The sequence below is a fragment of the Heteronotia binoei genome, chromosome 1 (assembly GCF_032191835.1).
Source record: "Heteronotia binoei isolate CCM8104 ecotype False Entrance Well chromosome 1, APGP_CSIRO_Hbin_v1, whole genome shotgun sequence".
In the NCBI taxonomy this organism is placed as follows: domain Eukaryota; kingdom Metazoa; phylum Chordata; class Lepidosauria; order Squamata; family Gekkonidae; genus Heteronotia; species Heteronotia binoei.
Window position 1 is genome coordinate 110,598,242 of NC_083223.1, and position 22,363 is coordinate 110,620,604.

General features: G+C 40.2%; 1 protein-coding gene and 1 long non-coding RNA gene across 2 annotated transcripts in view; both read right to left on the reverse strand.

Moving 5' to 3' along the window:
- The window catches only part of LOC132570393 (golgin subfamily A member 6-like protein 22), a 162,680-nt gene that overhangs the window by 25,044 nt on the left and 115,273 nt on the right, over nt 1-22,363 (reverse strand). The window contains exons 22-24 of the mRNA XM_060237008.1: nt 19,389-19,412; nt 16,642-16,698; nt 16,229-16,279 (exon numbers count right to left, since the gene is read on the reverse strand). Coding sequence (XP_060092991.1) covers nt 16,229-16,279; nt 16,642-16,698; nt 19,389-19,412 — 132 coding nt within the window. The remainder of the gene's footprint in view (nt 1-16,228; nt 16,280-16,641; nt 16,699-19,388; nt 19,413-22,363) is intronic.
- Nucleotides 4,995-7,977, reverse strand: LOC132586892 (uncharacterized). The gene is made up of 3 exons (XR_009556393.1): nt 7,908-7,977; nt 7,058-7,105; nt 4,995-5,042 (listed from the first exon to the last, which is right to left on the reverse strand). It is a non-coding gene; the product is annotated as an uncharacterized LOC132586892 (long non-coding RNA).

Consider the following 22,363-nt stretch of genomic DNA (forward strand, 5'->3'; position numbering starts at 1 on the left):
AATTGGAACCACATTGTTTTTTGTTTTAATTTCTCATCGATTTCTTATTTTGTCAATAACTTTCCCTGACAGGTCCATGATTTGCAAACATCCATGCCTGGATTCATCCATGTATTAAAATAAAAAAAAATATATAACCTGGGGGAAACCAATGATAATTTCAGACACTAGATATGGGGGAAGGGGCCAGTTTCATTCTTAATCTATCCCAGATTGTAACTGTATGGAGCAAAATACTATTAGCTGCCAGTGATAACAATCTTTTTTGGCAGGAACATCATATAGCTCCTCTAAGAGAAATAGGAGCTGAATAAGCACCTTCAATTTGAACCCAGGCTACATTAGAAAGAGGATTGTATAGTTGTATTAACTGCGTAGAACAGCAGCCTAGTAATAAAATTTCAAGTGTGGAACATGAAGGCCTCCTTGTCTCCTAGATTTACAAAGTTTTTGAAATGCTATCCTAACCTTTCGTCCTTCCCAAATAAATTGATTTAAAAATCTTTGCCACATATGTAAAGATTGATCTGGAATAAAGAAAGGAATAGTCCTAAAAAGAACAAGAATTTTGGTAAAACAAAGCTCTTGATTATAGAAAGTCTTTCTTGCCAAGATAAAATTCTTTTATTTCAATTGCCCATTTGTGCTTGTAATTCTCTATATAGCTGACCAAGATTACAATCAATTATGGTGGAAAGGTTGAGGGGTATTTTGACCCCCAAATACCGCCAATGGTTTGTAACCCATGAAAAACTATACCTAGCTTTTAATTCCAATTCCATAAACTGAGAAAAATAAATAGGAAAGATTTCTGTTTTAGTGACAATCATTTTAAGGCCTGAAATTGTTATAAACTTTTCTAATATGGACACAATTTGAGGGATAGATTTAAGAGGTGGTGATACATATAACACTAAATTATCTGCAAATAATGAAACCTTATTTTCAGATGAATCTATTTTAATTCCAGTAATGTTTTTATTAATGCGTATCATATTTGCCAAGGGTTCCATTATCAACACAAAAAGAATGGGAGAAACGGGGCGCCCTTGTCTAGTGCCCTTGTAGATTTCAAATACTTCTGACCTAGAGTTATTTACCCTAACCTGGGCCTTATTTAATTTATAAAGTGATTCAATTGCTGTAAAAAAAATTGGAGCCACATCCCATCGTATGTAACAAGGGTAAAAAATAATCCTTATTGATGGAATCAAAGGCTTTTCCCATATTGACACTCAAAAGCCAAGATTCCAAATTCATAATTTTTCCATGACTAATGATGTCCAAAGTCCTCCTAGTATTATCGTCTATATTTCTATTAGGCATGAAGCTGGTCTTGATGTATATATTTACTAATCATAGATTTTAATTTTCGAGCTAAAATTCCTGTGAAGATTTTATCATCTTGATTAATGAGAGCAATTGGTCTATATGAGAAAGGCTGAGATTCATCTTTTCCTTCTTTAGCAATGGGTACTACGGTAGTGTGGGACCATGAAGGGGATAATTCTCCCCTGGTCATTGATATGATTACAATTTCTGGTGAAATATGGAGCTAAGATCTCATGAAATTATTTAGAAAACTCCGCCTGATAACCATCATTTCCTCAAATCTCTTCTCTTCAATACAAAGCCTTTCTGCAAGTTACACAGCAAGGCTTCCTCCTGATATTACCCTTGAGTGTGGGAACTGACTCTGCCTTGAGCCTTGAAAATAACACCAGAAGCTCTGGGCCACTTGGAGAAATCTCATATTCCTCTCATATTGTTATGACCCTAGTTTTATTTTTGGGGGGTGGGAAGGAGGAATGTTGCCATGGTGTGCAACTTTCTATGTGACTTTGAGCTCCTCATGTCACTGTTGCAGGGTAGAAAGGAACCAGGATGTTGTGGCTCCTTTCCCTCTGAAGCACTATGAGGACTGGACTCAAATTATTCAGAATGTGAAGGAAGACTGAGATGATGGAAATCTGCACTTCAGCCTTCAGGAAACAGGTGTGTATGTGTGAGGGGTTATCATATTTCCCCAAAATCTGGGGAAAAACCAAAATCAAAACTCATACATGTGACAAACTAGTACATCATCCATCATGGAGAAAGATTGTCCACAGTCAACTATGCTAATTTACTGTATGATGTAAACTATGCTAGTTTACTGTATGATGCTAGTTTACTGTGTGAAGGAACGTTCTGATATTACTCTCCACCAGCAGTCTAATACAGCACAATCCAGCCTTCTATACCACTTTATTCCAATGGCACAAACACAGCAGCTTCCAAGTGTGCTGTCATTTGGAAATGTCAACCTGTCCTCTTCTTCACTCTTGTTATGGCTGCCAGGGTCAACACATTCCAAACTATTCTTTCTATTCCATCAGGTCAAGTGTATATATTTAAATAAGAAAAATTATGGAAAACGCACAGTATTCAATGCACAATGGGAATGAGAAATGAAGGATTGCTATTTTAGATGTGTGAGGCTAATAAGTGTGATACAGCACACTAATCAATTTCATGTCACATGCATGGAACTATTTTTATAGCACCACAAAGAGGGACATTTACAGGAAATTAACATTCTGCTTTGCTTTGTATTTCATAGCCAGCTTACATATAATTAACCCTGAATAGTTTCATAATAAATGGGGGGCAGGGGGAGAAAAACCATGGTTTGATACTAGCCTTTACAACTGCTTCCCCTAACAAGACATCAAGGTTTTATTTATTATTTAAAAATGTGATTTCATCCTTTAAAATTGATAAATCCATAATTAAAAAGCAGGTAATCATTTTATTTCGAATTAGGAATTGCTAAGCACATGGCATTTTCCATGGGCTTGATTCAACCAGGAGTATGAAAAACAAACATAAGTGGAGTCTTTATTGGGTGGGAAAACTAGGTCAAAGACTGCTTGAACAATCCATAAACAGATGGAGAAAACCGCTGCTGTAGGGTTTTTCTTGTAGGCAACAATTATTAGGGTTGCCAGCTCTGGGTCAGGAAATACTTGGAGATTTGGGGGGTGGGCTGGAGTCTGTGGATGGCAGGGTTTGGGAAGAGGAGAGACTTCAGCAAGGTATAATGCTGCCATACAGTTTACCTCCCAAAGCAGCCATTTTCTCTAGGGGAACTGTCACCTGGAGATCAGCTGCAATCCCAGGAGATCTCCAGCAACTACCTAGAAGTTGGCAACTGTATAGTAATCTATAGTAATAATTTTCTTATTGCTCTGGCCAAATCAAGGAATGCCATTGGCTAATATTTCTGGAACAAACAATTGGTCCATCATATGTCTGTAACCCCCTCTGGCCTCACATTAGTTGACTCTGCTATCCCCCGCCTACTCAAGTCCAGGAATACTGAACAACCTGCCAGAAGCAGTCTTCCCTCAGAGACAGCCACATCTCCACCTCTTCTTTGTGTCCTCACTGTCAATTGGCCTCAGAAAGGGTTGCAAAGCTACTGCAGCCTCAAAAAGGCCTCTCAGCACACTCAGCTTCCAAAGGCTGCAAAAATAGCCAGAGATAGCAGAGATCAGTTCTCCTTGGGGGTGGGGAAGGCAGTGAATGCCTTCACTTGGGTGGGTTGGAATCTAGCAAGGGTGGGGAGGCACTCAGGGCCTCCTTTTAGAACCCATTGTATTTTTCCGCACAACGGGCCTTACTTCTAGTTCTATTTTAATACATTTTAAAAAAAATATTTAGGTCCTTTTTATCTTGTCCTTCCTCGAACATTACATTGTCCTTCCAAGAACATTATGATGACTTACACCATTCTCCTGCCCTTTACTTTATCTTCATAGCCAACCCCCTGTGAAGCAGATCAGGTTGATGAAGAATAAGTGCCCTAATGGACTTTGGTTGGACAAAGACCAACTAGAGGGTTAGTGATCTCAGACTTGGCTCAAGATAGGTTGGCCATAAACTTGCTGAGACATGAGATCTCCTGACCCAAGCAGGAATTACCCATCAGCACTCCAGCAGCCAGTAGGAAGATAAAATTTAAAAGTTATTAGTGACGGAATGATGTCATTTCTGGGAGAAACCTAGAAGTGATGTTATGCTTGTAGGAAACTCTGAGAACTGGTCTCTGTTGTTATTTTTTTTAAAGACCCCCTTCAAAGGTTTCAGATTTCTTTGCAAACCAGGACAAGGGGTCCCCCAAGTTTACAGAAGAATCTCCTTTCTGTTATCATGGTCCTGGTCCACACGAGAATAAGCAGCTTTAAAATGGGGTTAGATATATTCATGGATATGTCTATCAGCAACTACTAGTCATGGCAACTGAAAGGAACCTCCACATTCAGAGGCACTAAATCTCTGAACCCCACAGCCATGAGGAAACATCACAGGACATTTTGGTCTCAATGCTCTGTTGTTGCCCCCCCCCCCACCCTAAGGGACTGTTGGCCACTGTGTGAACCCGAGCTCCCACAATCTATGGAAAATCCAAAACAAACTCAGATATTGGGGGAAAAGTTAAACACTATGGAACAAATACATATGATAATACATATCAGCATGAAGAATATCACATTACAAATTCATATCACAATTCACATTACATGCAACGTTTTAGAACACACTATCCTAACTCCAAATGAAGGCAAAAAGGGGTCTTTCACATTGAGTCCATGGGTATGCAAAATCCAAGTCCAGTAGTAACAATATCCAAAAAGACAAGACCCAAGAAGACCAAAATGAATGCAGATAATGTCAAAGTCCCTTTGCCTGATGATTGTTTCAAAGTTTGAGTATGGACCTTTCTCAAGGGCTGGGAATATTCTCTTTTTTATGATTTTTAAAATTATTCCATAAAGTTTGGAACTCAACCAATTTGTAATTGAAAAGGCTTGGCTATTACATGTTATAAATTCACTGAAGAGAATATTCCCAGTCTCCATTTGGAGTTAGGATAGTGTGTTCTAAAATGTCATCTGATCACAGAATCTGATGACAGAACTGCCTAATGTACAGTTTTAAAGGACATTTACCTTTTTGTTTCTGGGCAACTGCAGGCTTTGCTTCCTTTGTTTTGGGTGCTGCTGAAAAAAAAAAAATCCAACTTGCTTAGCTTACAGATATGTCATTTAAGTGTTCCTTGACATGCACACAAACATCCAGATGTCAAACTTTAAAAAAGACATATCAGTCAAGAAAAAAAAATAGTAGAGAAGCATTAACAGAGATTTTTCTTACCTGTAAATTGCTGATTTCTACCCCCTCCCCCGACACCTCAGTAAGAAAGTACAATGGTCGATTTGTCATGCTGAAGTTTTACTTGGACTTATAATTCCCTTGATGCACCTCTCAGTGCAATTCTAAACCCTTCTAAGCCCCTTGAAGTCAGTGGGCTTAGAAAGATGTAACTTGCTTAGGACTGCACTGTTTGTATCCTACAAGGCTGCACTATTAGCTTACAAGTACATATATCTGGGCTTGTCTCCTGTTTCTCAAAAGGCCTTCATATTAGTTCTCCTCTCAGCCAGTCTGGTGTAGTGGTTAAGTGTGCGGACTCTTATCTGGGAGAACCGGGTTTGATTCCCCACTCCTCCACTTGCACCTGCTGGAATGGCCTTGGGTCAGCCATAGCTCTGGCAGAGGTTGTCCTTGAAAGGGCAGCTGCTGGGAGAGCCCTCTCCAGCCCCACCCACCTCACAGGGTGTTTGTTGTGGGGGAGGAAGGTAAAGGAGATTGTGAGCCGCTCTGAGACTCTTCGGAGTGGAGGGCGGGATATAAATCAATTAAAATAAAAAAAAAAACTTGCAAGAGAAGCTGTCACAGACTCATGTATGCCATTCATATTCACTTTACACAGTTGCACTGATGAAATCACAGAGATTTGTTACTTTTATTGCTAGAATGAACATTAGTGTAAAACAACTGGGAGGCCCATGAGACTCACAGGGGGAGAATCCCATCTCTTCCTCCTCAACATTGTGATTCCAGACCCACCACCCACCTGTGGCAACAGCGACGATACCTGAGAACCACTCTAAGCCCAGAACAGCTCCTGGCATTCTCCACTGTCATGACCAGCCCCAGAGGCTCTCCTGGAGTCTTTCACCATGCAGTTGTGCCTAGAGTGGCTCCCAGAGTGCTCCACCATGGCAGCTAGTCAGGAAGTGGCTCCCAGAGCTCCTGGTGGCTGGCTGGCTGCTTGCTCTCCTAATCCAGGGATTGCTGTGCAGCTGCACCTACTATTCAATGGACAAGGAAGGTAGGGAGGAGGAGGGGGGACCCTTAGAAAGGTTCAGGAGCTGTGCTCCTGTGAGCTCCTGCTGAATTCAAGGCTTGCATATAATTATTAGTTTTTCACATCTACAAATTATTTTTTTGTAAGATGTATGGATGTTTATACATACACACACTTGTCTAGATGGATGTCTAAAACTATTTGTTCCATGATAAGCACATAAAACTAATTAAAACAAATTTGTTATTATTGTTCTGATAACAGATATCAGTGTTGTAAAGGAATTATTAAGCACATACAGAAATAGGACAGAAACTGTGTGTATTTTGGATTGTGTTCATTATTTGCATTTTTTTCATACATGGAATATATGTGTTGTAGTTATTGATTTATAGACAATTAAATGAAAAGTAGAATGAGACATAACTTGTGCCAGTCTGCATTGGTCCAATTTTGCTCCACCAGAATATTATGTTAGGAATTTTATGGATCTGTTTTTTTTAAAAAACAAGTGGACCAGAGAGCTGCACTCTCACTAGTTTAGCATAAAACACTATTTTGTCTGCTGCAGCAAAGTCCATACTTGTGCAGGCCTAAAAATCAGTGCAAAATAATGCAATCTGCTAATATCAATGAACACATGAACATGAAGCTGCCTTATACTGAATCAGACCCTCCTTGGTCCATCCAAGTCAGTATTGTCTACTCAGACTGGCAGCGGCTCTCCAGGGTCTCAAGCTGAAGTTTTTCAATGCCTATTTGCTTGGATCAATATCTAATACCTTCTGCCAAGTTTGAGTAAAGAGATAGCTTTATCTCGTGACCTGAACAAGGACATGCAGCTTTACAAATGGTGCTTACCTTTTTCTTTGGCAACAACTGGTAGCTTCACTTTTTCTTTTATAGCATCTAGAAAATGTATTTGTTAAATTAATTTAAAAACTCACACTCATTTGCACAGAGATATTCAGATCATAGACAGAAGAAAGGAATGGCATGGAACACCGATATAGGAGCAGTTTAAAATTAATGAGATAGAGGCCTCAGAGATATTGCTCAGTTTCCCCCTCATTTCTAACACAGTTGTAACTGTCAGCTCTGATAACACAAAGCTTATGTATCTAAGGAATGAACTCCCTTCCCCATCTCCCTATCTAATTCCGAAGCAGCCCCATTCCATAAAAGTACTTTCATGTGCTCGCTATCTTCAGGCTTTCTCAGTAACCATTTATTTCCATTAACACTCCAGCGGTGTTAAATTCATTTGTTATGAGGGTTGGATCTGACATAAATGAGACCTTGTCGGGCCAGGCCATGTGTGTCATAAAATGTAATGCCAGGTAGCAGAGATATAAACTTTATAAAGGACCCAGACAAACACAATTTTTTTTAAACTTAAAAACATGATTAAAATATTAGCACTCTTGCAATATTGCACTCGCATGGAATGTATAGGAGATTTGAATGAGGTACCTCCCCAAACCTTGCCCTCCTCAGGCTCCACCCCCAAAATCTCCAGTGATTTTCAACCCAGAGCTGGCAACCCAACCAGCTGGTCACTTTTGACTAATATTTAATTGAGAATTCTGATAAAACCAGTGATTGCTTTGAACCACTGCAATGTGATATCAAATGTTAATGTTTTTAGAGACCATGTGCAATTATAGGTTTATACATCAATTTCACCATTAAAGTAGTTGGGGTTTTTTACCTCTTTCACTAGTAACTGGTGACTTCACATCTGTTCCTTTAGTGGTCCCTGAAAGAAAGTTATCAAACACTGAAACAGAAAGTAAAATCAATTTAATTTTTCATGTAACACTATGTGGTTTCTTACCATTGAGTTTTGGAGAAGGCTTCACTTCTTTTCTTTTAATGGGCTCTGTTAAGAAACATTAACGTTTCTTTACTTTTCATGAGATATTGGGACACAAAAATATACTGATGAACACACAAAGAAACACAAAATATACTGATGAACACACAAAGAAACACAAAAATATACTGATGAACACACAAAGAAACACAAAAATATACTGATGAACACACCTCTCTGCCCATGAATGAAGCTGGCAGTCAGAATTAGGGTTACTTATTATTTGCCATTGGAATATTATAATCTTCTGTAACTTTATTTAATTGGTTTTGTTTTGCTGTGGTTTTATATATGTTGTACATCACATAGAGTCCTGCAGCAGCAGGAACTCGGCTATTTATAAATACAATAAATAATAACAATAAATAGAAATAACTCTGGGTGTCAGTCTTAAAAATTATTCCATTTAACAATTATGCCAGTATTTAACTAATGAGTCACACACTGTGGAGTACCTTAAGGAACATCAGCCCCATGGTTCCACAGATTCAAACTGGGTAAATCAAATGGGATTTCATATCTTTTGATCTGATAAAAGATCTTTGTAACTGAAAGTTAATATATCGATTGTAAAAGGTAAACATAGCCTCATCTATATCTGGTTCCTTGTATCTACTGTAAGGAAAAGCCAACATATGGACATCGTGATCACCAGTATGGTTGCCAGAGTTGTGACTCGCACACATCTGCTCTAAGAAGTGGACTTTGCCCACAGTTTCTAAGGCTTATGTGGATACTATAAGCCTCAGCTTTGCAGCAGCATTATACATCTCTGGATGGGTGTTAGCCAGAACTACAGACGAGCTTCCAGCTGCTCCTTGTGTGCCCAGTCTTGGCCGCTGCAGTGGAAGAAGCCATGCCACCATGTTTCCAGCCTGTTTCCATGAACCAAAGGCTAACACCACCAGAATCCATCTTGTTTTCCTGACTCCATATCCAACAGCTGCTTCAACTTCTGCATAAGGCAATCAAGCTTATCCAGGCATGGATCCTGCCAGACCACTCAAGCCTTTGTCTAATGAAACCCAGGATAAAGACTGGTGCCAGGAAGAAGACTAAAGAAGAGGAAGACCATCTCCTGCCAGAGCCAAGTCTTTTGTCTAAATCCGGGTGTTATTTAGGCCAACATTTGATTCTCTATTGTCACCTTTTTAGATAAGCTCATCTAATCTTAAGTGTCCCCCACCCAGTAGTCACCTCTATTCTTCTTCCCAACTGTCACTTTGGAGCCTCCCCCTGGTCCGTTTCAATCTGAAAGTTCTCTCAGGTATCCAGGATCCAGGCAAGTCCATTGGTCAAGAGCAAGCACCCAATTAGGTGCCACCAGTGAACTTTCTATTGGCTACTGCAGTAGTCCAGCCCTTATGGTCACTGCAGAGTCTCCCCTTTCTCCTCCCTCATACCTCCCAGCCCCTGAGGGTCTAAGGTAGTCTATTTAACCTTTGACCCAACTCCACTCATGTGTGCATCTAACAGTACCCCAGTTCCGCTGTCTAGATCCATCCCCAATTCTGGCCACAGTTTTGGGTCCACTTCCCCCATCCTCTTTTGTCGCCATTGGAGCCTTCCTTGAAGACTATGATAGGTAAATATCACCCTGTTTGTCTACCCATGTGTTCCTCTATATCTCTCTCTATATTTCCTAGGACTGTATGTATGATTGTATGAGTATTCTATCTTGTATGTATGCCTATATTTTCTAGAATAAATTGTAATTGTTTTACTTAATTTAGAGTCCCCATTATTTAAGCATTACTCTCTGGTTGGTTAATCTTGTATACATTGGGAAAAAAGATCCCTAGTGAGCCAGGTGCCCACCTGACTAATTCCCCAACCTCGGTTTGAGGGCATTTCGGCTTACACTACTGTCACTTGCAGTCACAGGGATGAGAGGGGAAGCAGAAAGGGAGAACAAAACCAACATTAAAATAACACTGGAATAAAAATGGCCACAGATTTATTGATCACAGCCATTGAGCATGGGAGAAGCACAGGGCATAGAGCCAATCTATGCATTGGGCAATCTACCTATTGTCCAATGGCAACCCTCCTGCTGGATCACACAACATGGGATGTCAGGTATTGGAATCTCACATGGGTGTAAGCCAGTGCATGCTTTCCCTGTCACCCAAGAATAAAATGAGATGAAAGGCCCCAAGCTGGGCATGTCCCTGAATGGCTCACCCCAAGATCCCTTAAGAGGATGTTCCAAAGTAGGGGAGACAGGCTTGTAGGCACTGTTTCCACTCCCGAAATATATCTGGCTTAATGCCAAAACTCCCCTACAACAAAGCAGTGACCAGGACATACAATCCACATGACCAAGAGAAAACTACTAGAGAAAGAACTTAGTCACCTTGGCCTACCTGAGTAGCCCCACCCCAGGGTCCCAGAGCAGCCCATGATCAGGCACCAGAGGTATAGCCATAGGAACTGCCCATGAACACTGCATCACTTTGGCAACAAAGAGGATGGTGGGGGAGGCCCCCAAGTTTTCTGAGTCCTGCTTCTTGCCCCAAGCCATGAAACTGTTCCCAGGTAAGTCCAGGAGCTTTCTTTCCTATGTCTAGCCATATAACGGCAGTGTAGCACCACTTTGTTAGTATGAAGGGGAAGTCAAGTCTTCCTTTAAAGTGTATTGAAGTCTTCCAGGCCTTTTTACTAATATAAGAAGGTTGTGCATCAGGTTCCATACCCCAAGGCACTATACTTTGCTTGTTCAAAGTTAAAAAGCTGTATTTTGTTTGCAATTAAAGGTTCCACCCAACTCTTGTAGTGTACTTTTCACTGGCAGCCACAGTCTGTGCAAAAATGACCAAAGCCTGCACAACATTTTACCTTTTAAATTATCCTGACCTTCTTCCTTTACTCTGCAGAGATTTTTTCATTGAATAAATAATGTCATCCAAATTTTGCTAAATTGGCTGTTGATGAGATACTACTGACCTTTCACATGCCCAGACCATGGGTAAAGAATAGATTGGGACTGCAAGAGGACTGTGGTGATGTCTTGAAACTCACAAAGTAGTTGAGTATCTAGTTAGTGTGAAAGAATGCTGTGACTCATAACAGTTCTAATCACATTCAGTTGTAACCTGCCTGACCTGCAAGCATCTTAATGGCACTGAATAAACAAATGTCAGACAAATTAGCTGTAATGACAACTATTTGCTGAGAAAAAGTGTACGTAACTTAGAAAAATTATTCTTATTTCAAGTTGACTTCTATATTCTAATAGTTACATCCCTAATAATATAACTAAGCAGTAGCTCTAAGCAGACTTGCCATTCCATTTTTGTCTGATGAAGTTTGCTTAGTGCATACGAAAGCTTACATTCTGAATAAACTTAGTAGGTCTTAAAGGTGCACTTGTCGACTGCTTTGTTCTGTTGCTTCAGACCAACAAGGCTGCCCACTTGGATAATAATATATTCCACAATGTAAAATTATACCAAACAACTGGGGCAGATTCCCCAAAATTCCTCCTTGGCCATGGTTCCTCTTGGTCATGTGGATATTTACCACTTTTCCTTTACAGGTTGCTGTGCTTCACCATGGATTCCTACATACCAGCATGCCCTCCTCTTGCATGCCATCCTCCTCCCAGATATGTGCAGATTTATCTTCATAGGCTCCTTCCCACACCAGCCTTCCAGCTCCTCCCTCAGTCCTGGGACTTTTGGGGCCTCCTGATTCCCTGGCATAGGCCCCACTGTTTTCCTTCTCCCTAGACCATTTATTTATTATTTGCATTTATACCTCACCCTCCCCAGTTGGGCTCAGGGTGGCTATCTCACACCTCTATGACTTTGCCTCCTGAGAATCTCCTGCTAACTCTCCACCTTCTTTTGATGATGTGGGCAGGAGGGATGGCACTACCCCTTCATTAGCAGCAGTCTGTCTCTTCCAACCTGGCTGTGTTTATTTCCAGTGAGACCACTGAGAATACTTTGCTATTGCCTGGGCCATTCAGGGCTGCCAAGCCACCCACAGTTGGTAATTAGGCAAACTACATATACTACCTTCAATAAGGGAGTTCGTTGTCTAGTTGTCACACAATCCAGCTGAAAGCCTTATATCAGGGGTGGCCAATGGTAGCTTTCCAGATGTTTTTTGCCTATAACTCCCATCAATCCCAGCCAGCATGGCCAATGGCTGGGGCTGATGGGAGTTGTAGGCAAAAAACATCTGGAGAGCTACCATTGGCCACTCCTGCCTCATATAAATGCATCCTCCTTGAGATTTTTTTAAAGCCATCCTTGCCAGAGGGAAAGGGTATCCATAGGCTCTTCGCTTTGCTGTATTTCTTTCGAATAGCAAAAGGCACTAATGCTGTTTGTATAATAAGCCTTTCCTATATATAAGGAAAGTTTACTAAAAGGCTCCTTTTCCAGCAAAAATATCCATATTCTTGAATAGAGAAGGATAACAATGCTGAATTGGAAGGCACAAAAAACTATAAAGCCCACAATATGAAATTATATTTCATATATATTTCAAATATATTTCATATAAGCATACTCAAGAGCATCAATTCCAGTTAAAGAAAAGACATTACTTGTGAGGTCTCCTCACCGCCAGTTATGCCTTCAAAGATTTTTTACTTCAGGACACAAGCAGGAAGGCCAATTAGTAACAGCTGAGAAAGCAAATTCTAGAAACTGGTCAGAAGTTAGGAGGGGTCTACAGATGGTGTAGCAGTTTTCCAAACTGAATTCCTTCCTTCCATTAATCTACATACCTCTTCCTCTCTTGATAATAATTTTGCAGAGAAAGTTTTATCACCTCGGTTATGCAGTGTGCTCCTCTTCAGATGAGGTAATCCACAACTTGGTGTGTATTCTTCCCACTTTTGGCAAAGCAAATATTCATAATATGCGTTGCTCAACACACAATTATTTTTTTCTCCTTGAACTCTTCCTGTGTCATTTATGTTACTGTCAAAATAATGCTATGTCATGGGTGCATAGGTGTGAAAGCTGGACAGTGAACAAAGACACCTGACAGGAAGAAAACTGATTCATTTGAAATGTGCTGTTGGAGGACCACCAAAAACAAATAAGTGGCACAGAGTACTCAGTTTGCTGGGGGTGAAGTGTAGATGACTGGGGAAGGCAATGACAAACCACCCTGTAAAAAGTCTGCCAAGAAAATGTAACAATGTGACATCACCCCATGGGTCGCTAACAACTCGGTGCTTGCACAGGGACTACCTTTACAGCAAATGAAGCCTGAATTCTCCCTAGATGCTAAAATGATTAAACTGAGCAGGGCTTGTTTCCCATAGGAGTGGAACTCCGCCTGTGCTGGCCAGGGCTCCCGCTGGCCTAATCTGCCATGTGACAGCCATATGCTCCCAGGCCAGGTGGTATGACCTAATATGCTGTCACACAGCAGGGGCCTAGGATGGCCTTCTACTGGCTGCCACCACTTTGATAAGGATCTGCATGGGAGGGCCCAGAGCACCCAACCACCTCTATGCTCTTTATTAGTAAATACCTCTTAACTGTGACCAAGGAGACGTGAGCATCTCTGGAACATGTGAGCATCAAAAAGCATCTCTGGAAGGTTAGTAAAACAGGAAGTATATCTGATATACAGATTTTCATGCCTGGAATCCACCACACATTTCAATGGAACTTGCTTCCAAATTGGTGTTCAAGCCTTCATACTATTGCCATTTGAATAATTATGATAATAATAACAATTCATTTTCTTCATTAGTCCATGTTGTTTTACCTTTATCCTTATCTTTTTGGGTACCAGCAGGTTTCACTTCTTTTCCTTTTTCATGTCCTGCCAAGCAAAAGTTATTGTAAAGCTATGTTTCTGAAATTCTGACCTAATATGCTGTCACACAGCAGGGGCCTAGGAGGGCCTTCTACTGGCTGCCACCACTCTGATAAGGATCTGCATGGGAGGGCCCAGAGCACCCAACCACCTCTATGCTCCTTATTAATAAATACCTCTTAACTGTAACCAAGGAGACGTGAGGACCCAGGCAGTATAACAACAAAATGAAGTTTATTATTAGTGCTCTAAAACAAGGTGCTGGAGAAGTATCTTGAGAGTCCCATGGACTGCAAGAAGATTAAATCAGTCAGTCCTAAGGGAAATCAACCCAGACTGCTCCCTGGAAGGTCAGATGCTGAAGCTGAAGCTCAAATACTTTGGCCACCAAATGAGAAGGGAGCACTCACTGGAGAAGCCCCTGATGCCGGGAAAGACAGAAGGCAAATAAAGAAGGGGATGGCAAAAGATGAGATGGCTGGACAGCGTTACTGATGTAACTAACATGAATTTGAGCAGACTTTGGAGGATGGTAGAAGACAGGAGGGCCTGGCATGACTTTGTCTATGGGGTCGCGAAGAGTCAGACTTGACTGTGCGACTGAACAACAACAACAACAACAACAAATAAATGGGTGATAAAGCTTTAGTGCTATAGTGAATATGAAAACAGTAAAGGATAGTGCAAATAAACAGAAGCCCTGATGCATGTAGCTAGATCTCTTCCCAGCTGCAAGGTTTTACTGTGTATTGTATTTATGTGTTGTGAGCCGCCCTGAGCCTGCCTTGGCGGGGAGGGCGGGATATAAATAAAAAGTTGTTGTTGTTGTTATTATTATTATTATTATTATTATTATTGTCTCTAGACTACAGCCTGCCTCCAACTCAGCCTTCCAGAGAGGGAACCTGCCTGCCTGCAGTCTCTTCAGGAAAGTAGACACCTTGTCTGTGCTTGGCCCTTTTATGCTTTCCTCCCATTAGGCCCAGGATGATGGCATATGCAAATGAGCTCCTGCTGGACTTTGTCTACAAAAAAAAAGCACTGAAACTGAGGCTATCGTACTTTGATCACATTATGAGAAGACAAGAGTCACTGGAACAGATAATAATGCTAGGAAACGTTGAAGGCCACAGGAAAAGACCAGTAGAGGAAGACCAGGGGAAGTCCAGTAGCACCTTAAAGACATTTGTGATAGGGTATGAGCTTTCATGAGATGTCCTCAGTTTGCCAGACCTGAGCAAGGCTATTAACTATAGCAGGGGGTCGAACTCATTTGTTATGAGGGCCAGATCTGACATAAATGAGACCTTGAGGGGCTGGGCCATGTCGGGTTGGGCCGAGCCATGTCGGGCCGGGCCACGTGTGTACCTATTTAAGATTAGGTGCAGAGTTAAAATTTTATAAAGAACACAAATACATATTTTTAAAAAATTTAAAACATGCTTAAAATGTTAACGCTCTTAAAGGTGCTTTCTTTGTATTTCTCCCATGAGATCCAGGGAACTGGGCAAAGGAAGCTCTGGCTCTTTCCTTCCTTCCCCAGGGACGGGGGTGGGGGAGAGCCTCAGACAACAGAAGGAAGAGAGGCTTGGCTCAGTAGCTCTGCTGTGCAAATGAGCATGCTATTTCTCCCCCCTTCCTCCCCAAGGGAGGAGTCTCAGTCAATAGAGAAAATAAAGGTTTTGCTCTGTAGCTGCAGTGCAATTGAGCAAGCCTGGCAAAGCAAACTGTTATACAGAAGGAAGCAAGAGAGAGGGAGAAGGAAGTACATAACAGCCAGTTGCTTGGGAGCCTGATAGGAGCCCTCTGGGGACTTGATTCGGTCCCCAAACTGCATGTTTGACACCCCTGAACTATAGGATATTTTGGAGGTTATTAATTCAAAGGGTTGCCATAAATTGTAAGTGACTTGACGGCACTTAATACAGAGATGTAAGATAGTTAATAGATGCACAGCAGCATGAGAACAAAAATTACATCTAACATTTGGAAATAAGAATCTCCTGATACAGATATGTCATAGGAAACTCTACCTTTAAATTAGAAAGAAAGGGAGAATAGAAGTCGATGGGACTTGTGCTTTTACAGGCTCAGGTGTTTAAACCTACATCTTTATAAAGCCCTGAAGGCATGTCAGTATCAATCAGACCTTCTCACCAACACATATGGTGCTGTTTGAGTGGATTCATGTTATATTAAAATAATTATACAGCGATTTTCTACTAGGCTTCGAAAAAATATATTTAAACCTTTCATATCTGTGTGTGGCCATGAGGGGAGTAGCACAAATTCTCACTTCTTTTGTGATTTAAGATTTGATTTCATAATGAGAACTATGGTTTCAAATTTCGCTTGCTAAGCATTACCTTTGTCTTTTGATGTCCCATGATGCTTTGCTTCTATTTCTTTACCCTGTTCTGCAGAAGAATAAACACAGTTTTGTAATTTTTCAGTAAAATTATAAGCCATATGCTCCCAGGCCAGCTGGTATGACCTAATATGCTGTCACACAGCAGGGGCTAGGAGGTACCCAACAAAGTCAGTCATAGGCAATGCAGGGGAGCACACTGAATGATATTTTAGGGATTTTAAAAAGCATCTCTGGAAGGTTAGTAAAACAGGAAATATATCTGATATACAGATTTTCATGCCTGGAATCCACCACACATTTCAATGGAACTTGCTTCCAAATTGGTGTTCAAGCCTTCATACTATTGCCATTTGAATAATTATGATAATAATAATAATTCATTTTCTGCATTAGTCCATGTTGCTTTACCTTTATCCTTATCTTTTTGAGTACCAGCAGGTTTCACTTCTTTTCCTTTTTCATGTCCTGCCAGGCAAAAATTATTGTAAAGCTATGTTTCTGAAATTCAGAGAGGCTAGAAATTACGTACTATAAATTAAATTGTCAGGGTTTAGAGAAAGTTTCATAAGGTTGTAGAAAACAGCAAGTGTCCCGTAGCACCTTAAAGACTAACATTTGTGATAGGGTATGACTCACAAAAGCTCATACACTGCCACAAATTTTGTTAATATTTAAGGTGCTACTAGAGGGTCTGGCATTGGGATCGCAAAGAGTCAGACTCGACTGTGCGACTGAACAACAATACCAAGATGCTTGCTTTTTTCTACTGCTACATACAGATTAACATGGCTATCCATCTTGATCTGTCACATAAAGTTGGTTCATTATAAAGCCCTGTTTTATTTATGCTTCCTCTCTTTCAGAGTTCAGCTGAAACCTACACAACAAAACAACATTTCTTCTTCCATTTCACCGCTAGAGAATGAACTGTAATCATGAGCAACAAGGTTGTAGCAATAATATATAAATCTGAAAGAACAGCTTGGGCATGTGCATAGTGACACAGATCCAAATGGAGACCGTATTGGACACCCCATGTCCAGAGGTACAGATGAGGATCTCAGTGGGCAACTATAGCAAAACATAATACAAATATAAAAAAAATTCAAAGTTCAAAGGTGGACCATGGGGACTCTTCAAGCTAATTAACCACTTTTGTCATAAGAGTGACCATTGCACTAGCACTGAGGTTGTGTATCCCATTCTATGCTTTGCTGCTACATAATTAAACAAAAAAGCAATAATATAAAATAGTAAAGTAAAAAATAACAATATATAACGAAGCATGTTTTAAGTTGATTATTTTCTTTTTCCTTTTTCTTTTTAAAGTTAATTATTTTCAATAATCTTAAATGCACCTATGCAGTGGTTGGTGGCGGATGTTTGCCTGTATGAGTTACATTGCAGAAAACAACATTAAATAATTATTTATACAGTTCTCCTCCTCCGGGCTTTTTTTTGTAGAAAAAGCCCAACAGGAACTCATTTGCATATTAGGCCATGTCCCCTGACATCACCAGAAGTGACGTCACCTGTTCAGTAGGTTACTTTTCGCATAGTGACACAGAACAGTACAGTGCCATCAGCTGCATTTCATGGATGTGTGTTCTCACACAGCCCAATGAGAGACCTGCTTGTTTTACCTCCCCTCACAACACGGCCGGAGAGAGAGAACCATGTGCGGCGGAGCAGGCAATGGCAGGCCCAGCTTCTCCTGGGAGGGGGTGCTTGTGGGGGGCTCCATGTCTCTTGCTGTCTTTGCAAGCCTGTTGAAGGCTGGAGGCAGCAGAAAGCACATGGCTGCCTAGTGCCTTCCCTCTGCCTTTTTTGAGCCACAGCCCTGGCCAAGCCAGCCAGAACTGCATTCCTGTGTGTTCCTGCTCAAAAAAAGCCCTGCTCCTCCTGCAAGATTTGTACGTACAGTAGTGGGTATTCACTTTAAATACACATACTTGAATTAGGTCTCACTGATTTCAACTGAGCCTACTTCAGAGTAAGGGTGTTTTTGTTCAGGGTGTTACTGTTCTTCCTTCCCTGATCACGACTCATAATGTTTAAGAAGAGTTACCTAATTACTTCTGGTAATGGCAGCATTTAAAATCATGCAATCTTAAATATATTGATTCAGAACCTTGTTTATAAGCACCCAAAGGAAATGTGCAACCACATTACCCAGAAGAGCTTTAGGGCAACATCTCAAAAGAAGCCATAGTGATTATTTGATTGGAAGAGATCAAACACTTCTGGAGTCTGACTCATTATTGATGTGGCCTTAAATCCCAAATGATCTGAAGAGCCAGAAAATCGTTCAGGAAATGTTTCAGAGGCTAACGTCATCTTCAGGAGTAATTTAGTGTTTGTGATGGTATGACATATATGCAATATAAACGTGGATGAGGAATGGGGAGGGAGTAATTGTGTATATAATAGAAAAGATATGAGACAACTAACACACTGAAGCCTTCATTGAGATATTACAAAACAGAACTACCATGCCACATAAATTATAGTGTGGACACAATTACCAATAGTTTGTGTACCTTACTTTATATGTTATTCTTTTGGTTTTTAAATTCATGGCTTGTGTTTGAATTTGTTGCAAGGATGACCCTTTTTTTCTTTCTTTTATGCTTCCTAGCTCATTTTGGAGTGTTGTTGAAGAGTGCTGATGTGTACTTTTTGTGTTTTGATGTGGCAAAGTAGGTTTGTTGTATAGTGGGTTTATTTAGGGCTTTTTTTGAACAGAAATGCAGATCCAGCTTGCAGCATCAGGGGGTGTGGCCTAATATGAAAATGAGTTCCTGCTGGGCTTTTTCTACAAAAAAAGCCCTGGGTTTATCGTTAGTTGTGGTGGTAGCTATAGTGGTTTGTTATTATTATGTTCTTCTTGAACACTGAAACAATAATCATGCACTTTGCAATTCTGACAACATTTCTTGATTTTGTAATGTTCAAGTTGAAACTTACTACAGATCATGGAAATATCAGGGTTTTTTTAAAAAAAAATATTGGCCCAACACAAGGGTGGTGGGTGGGAAGTTGTATGTATTGATTTCACTGCATCATAAAGAAAGAAATGTGGACAAATACTATACAAGTGTAAAGTTACTGTATACTATACAAACAATATTTATAGGTAATGAAATATTGCTTACTTGCTTCTTTAGGTTTTGGTTTTTCTGAAAAAGAAAAAAATAATTTAAAGCAATTCATCTTATAAGTGTTTTCTTGAGGAAACAGTGTGCCATGTGAAAGGGTATCATAGGTTGAAATAAAAGGCTAAGAATCACTTATTTAGATATCCATATAATCGGAAATGCAAAATAATGATGCCCACAACAAAGTTCAATATGTGTTTCATGGCCAATTAGGGGATGCAGCAGTATTCTATGAAACTGGAGAATAATGCTGCCAAATATTACCAGCATGCAGCAGCAACTTGTCTCACTGAAATACTGAGGTTGTATATGACAGATATATTATGAATGGAAAATCAAGGTGTGTGTATGTGTAAAGTGCCGTCAAGTCACAGCAAACTTATGGCAACCTTTCAAGGCAAGAGACTTCAGAGGTGGTTTGCCATTGCCTTCCTCTGCATAGGAGCCCTGGGCTTCCTTGGTGGTTAGGACTGTATTCTTAACTTCTGAGATCTGATGAGGTCAGGCTAGTCAAGGCAAGTCAGGGCAAGACCAAGTTACTTCTATAAAATTCTTTTATTTCTGCTGTCAGTTGCTGTAAAGAATCCACTAGGATGCTGAGCTCCTAAGTTATCACTGTGGCTACCATATGCCCTCTGGGGGCTGAAAAACTCGACTCCAGCAGGCATTGCCAGCAAGAGACTTTTTAAAAAGACTATCACAATTGTGTGATGACAATTCCAGGTATGACATTGCTGTTAGCTGCCCATTTTTCTCCTGGTCTTCCCTAGAACCAGTAGAAACTCAGGGAGCAGTGACATATATCAAGTGTACCATGACATCACTTCTGGAGGAAAAACAGAAGTGATGTCACATTGCTCGAGGAATCTTTGGAAATTGGATGGTTTCATGATTGAAAGCATTCAGGCCACAAATGATGACTCGCAATAGTCACAAAATCCTATGAAAGCAGTTTTTGCAATGAAATATGGCTCCTGTCCTATCAGATTGCTCCTCAGATTGATACCTAGTTCCTAGAAAATCTGTAGACAATTGATGAAGAGTTTGAACTTGTAGGTTTTTTTCCACCTGACCTGGATGGCCTAGGCTCGTCTCATCATGTCAGATCTCAGAAGCTAAGCAGGATCAGACCTGGTTAGGATTTGGATAAAAGACCATCAAGAAATACTAGCGTCGCTATGCAGAGGCAGGCAATGGCCCACCTCTGAATGTTTCTTGCCTTGAAAATCCTATGAGGTCACCATAAGTATTCTGTGACATAACAACAACAACAACAAAATCCTCAGTGCTGAGTAGATCATGAACACTAGGGATTTTCCCCTGTAATGTTGCATTAGTGTGTACTTCTGCAATTCTGACGGATTCCAGGAAAAGCACGCAACCATGTGTTCTAAATAAACATATAAATAAAACAAACACCTTCAAAACTATTCCCTTGTTTGTTTAAAGTATATTTTTAATTATTTCGGCATATAAACAGCTAGTTTTGAATGGGTTTCTAGGGGTTTTTTATTGCTGTGTTACAAAAGTGCATAATTACACTCTTTTGGCGCATAGAAACAAATATAACATGGAAACCCCTCCAAAATAATTATTTTGTTTTCCCTTTGTCTGTGGTCTCTATAGACTGTGGAGAAACAGGAAGGGGCATTTTTTCTGTTCCTTGAGGTTCCATTAAACTTGATGGAAGATCACTTATGTGAAAACCCTGAACTGAAGATGAAACAAAACCTAATTGGGGTGGATGGAGGAATCCCCTTATCGCTGATGATGATTGTGTAGTGAGTAAATTAAAGATTATAGAAATGATTACTTTCTATCTCTGCATGGTTACATTGGCACATATATACAAAATTCCATCAGAAGTTTGTTTCAGGTATGATAAACAGAAAAGATAACTCATAGAACTATAGTAACACATTCAAGACTGTCTGAATTTTTGAACATGATGTTACTCATTTATCTGGCACTCTCCTCAGATAATATCAACTTCACTCAGTTTCTTTTTACCTTGCTCCATTGCCTTCAATGGTCTATCTTCTTTCTTTTTATGTACAACTGCAAAACATAGGTAAGGTTTTCCTAACACTTTTTTTCACAAGAAGAGATGGTTTATGCAAGCAAAAGCTGTCACAAAGAATTAAAAATCTACTGCTTTTTAAAAAGCAAATGCCATCATCATGGTAATGATCTGACCAAGCTTCATGATAGATATTATAAAATGTTGTGATTTAAAATTATATTTTTTTCTTTCAAGAAATGTATATGTAGATTTTAACTTTGTACAGCTGTAAACAGAACTTAGAAAAAGACAGACTTACAGATACTGGTATAAACCCTAAACAAGCTTTAAGTTTAATAACTAAAATCAAAAGTCCTATTGATGTGAATGGAACATTGAGGAGCCTGCCCTCAGGGTCAGCACATCCGGCAATGTACCAAGCATATTTGGTGCCTGGGAGGATTATTTTATATGCACATCCTCTCTATTTATTTTTGTCATCAAGTCACAGCTGACTTACGGTGCCCCTGCAGAGTTTTGAAGACAAGAGGTTTTCGGAGGTGGTTTGCCATTGCCTACCTCCATGTCCACTCTGCTCAGCTTCTGAGATCTGATGACATCAGGCTAGGCTGGGGCTATCAAGGTGAGGGCCCCTTCTCTATACAACAAAATTGTTTTAATAAAATGAAAAATAATAGTTGCCAGAAAATAGATTCAGGTGAATAGGCATGTTGGTCTGAAGCAGCAAAGCAAAGTTCGGTCTTAAAGGTACCACTGGACCCAAACTTTGTTTCATTGGCCAGAAAAGAAACACAGACAGATCATTTATATGATCATGTCAGTAAAAAAACATCAAATTCCAACACATTATTCCATCATGAGAGCCAGCATGGTGTTAGTGGTTTAAGTGTCAGACTAGGATCTGGGAAATCCAGGTTCAAATCCCCTGTCATGCCATGGAGGCTTGATG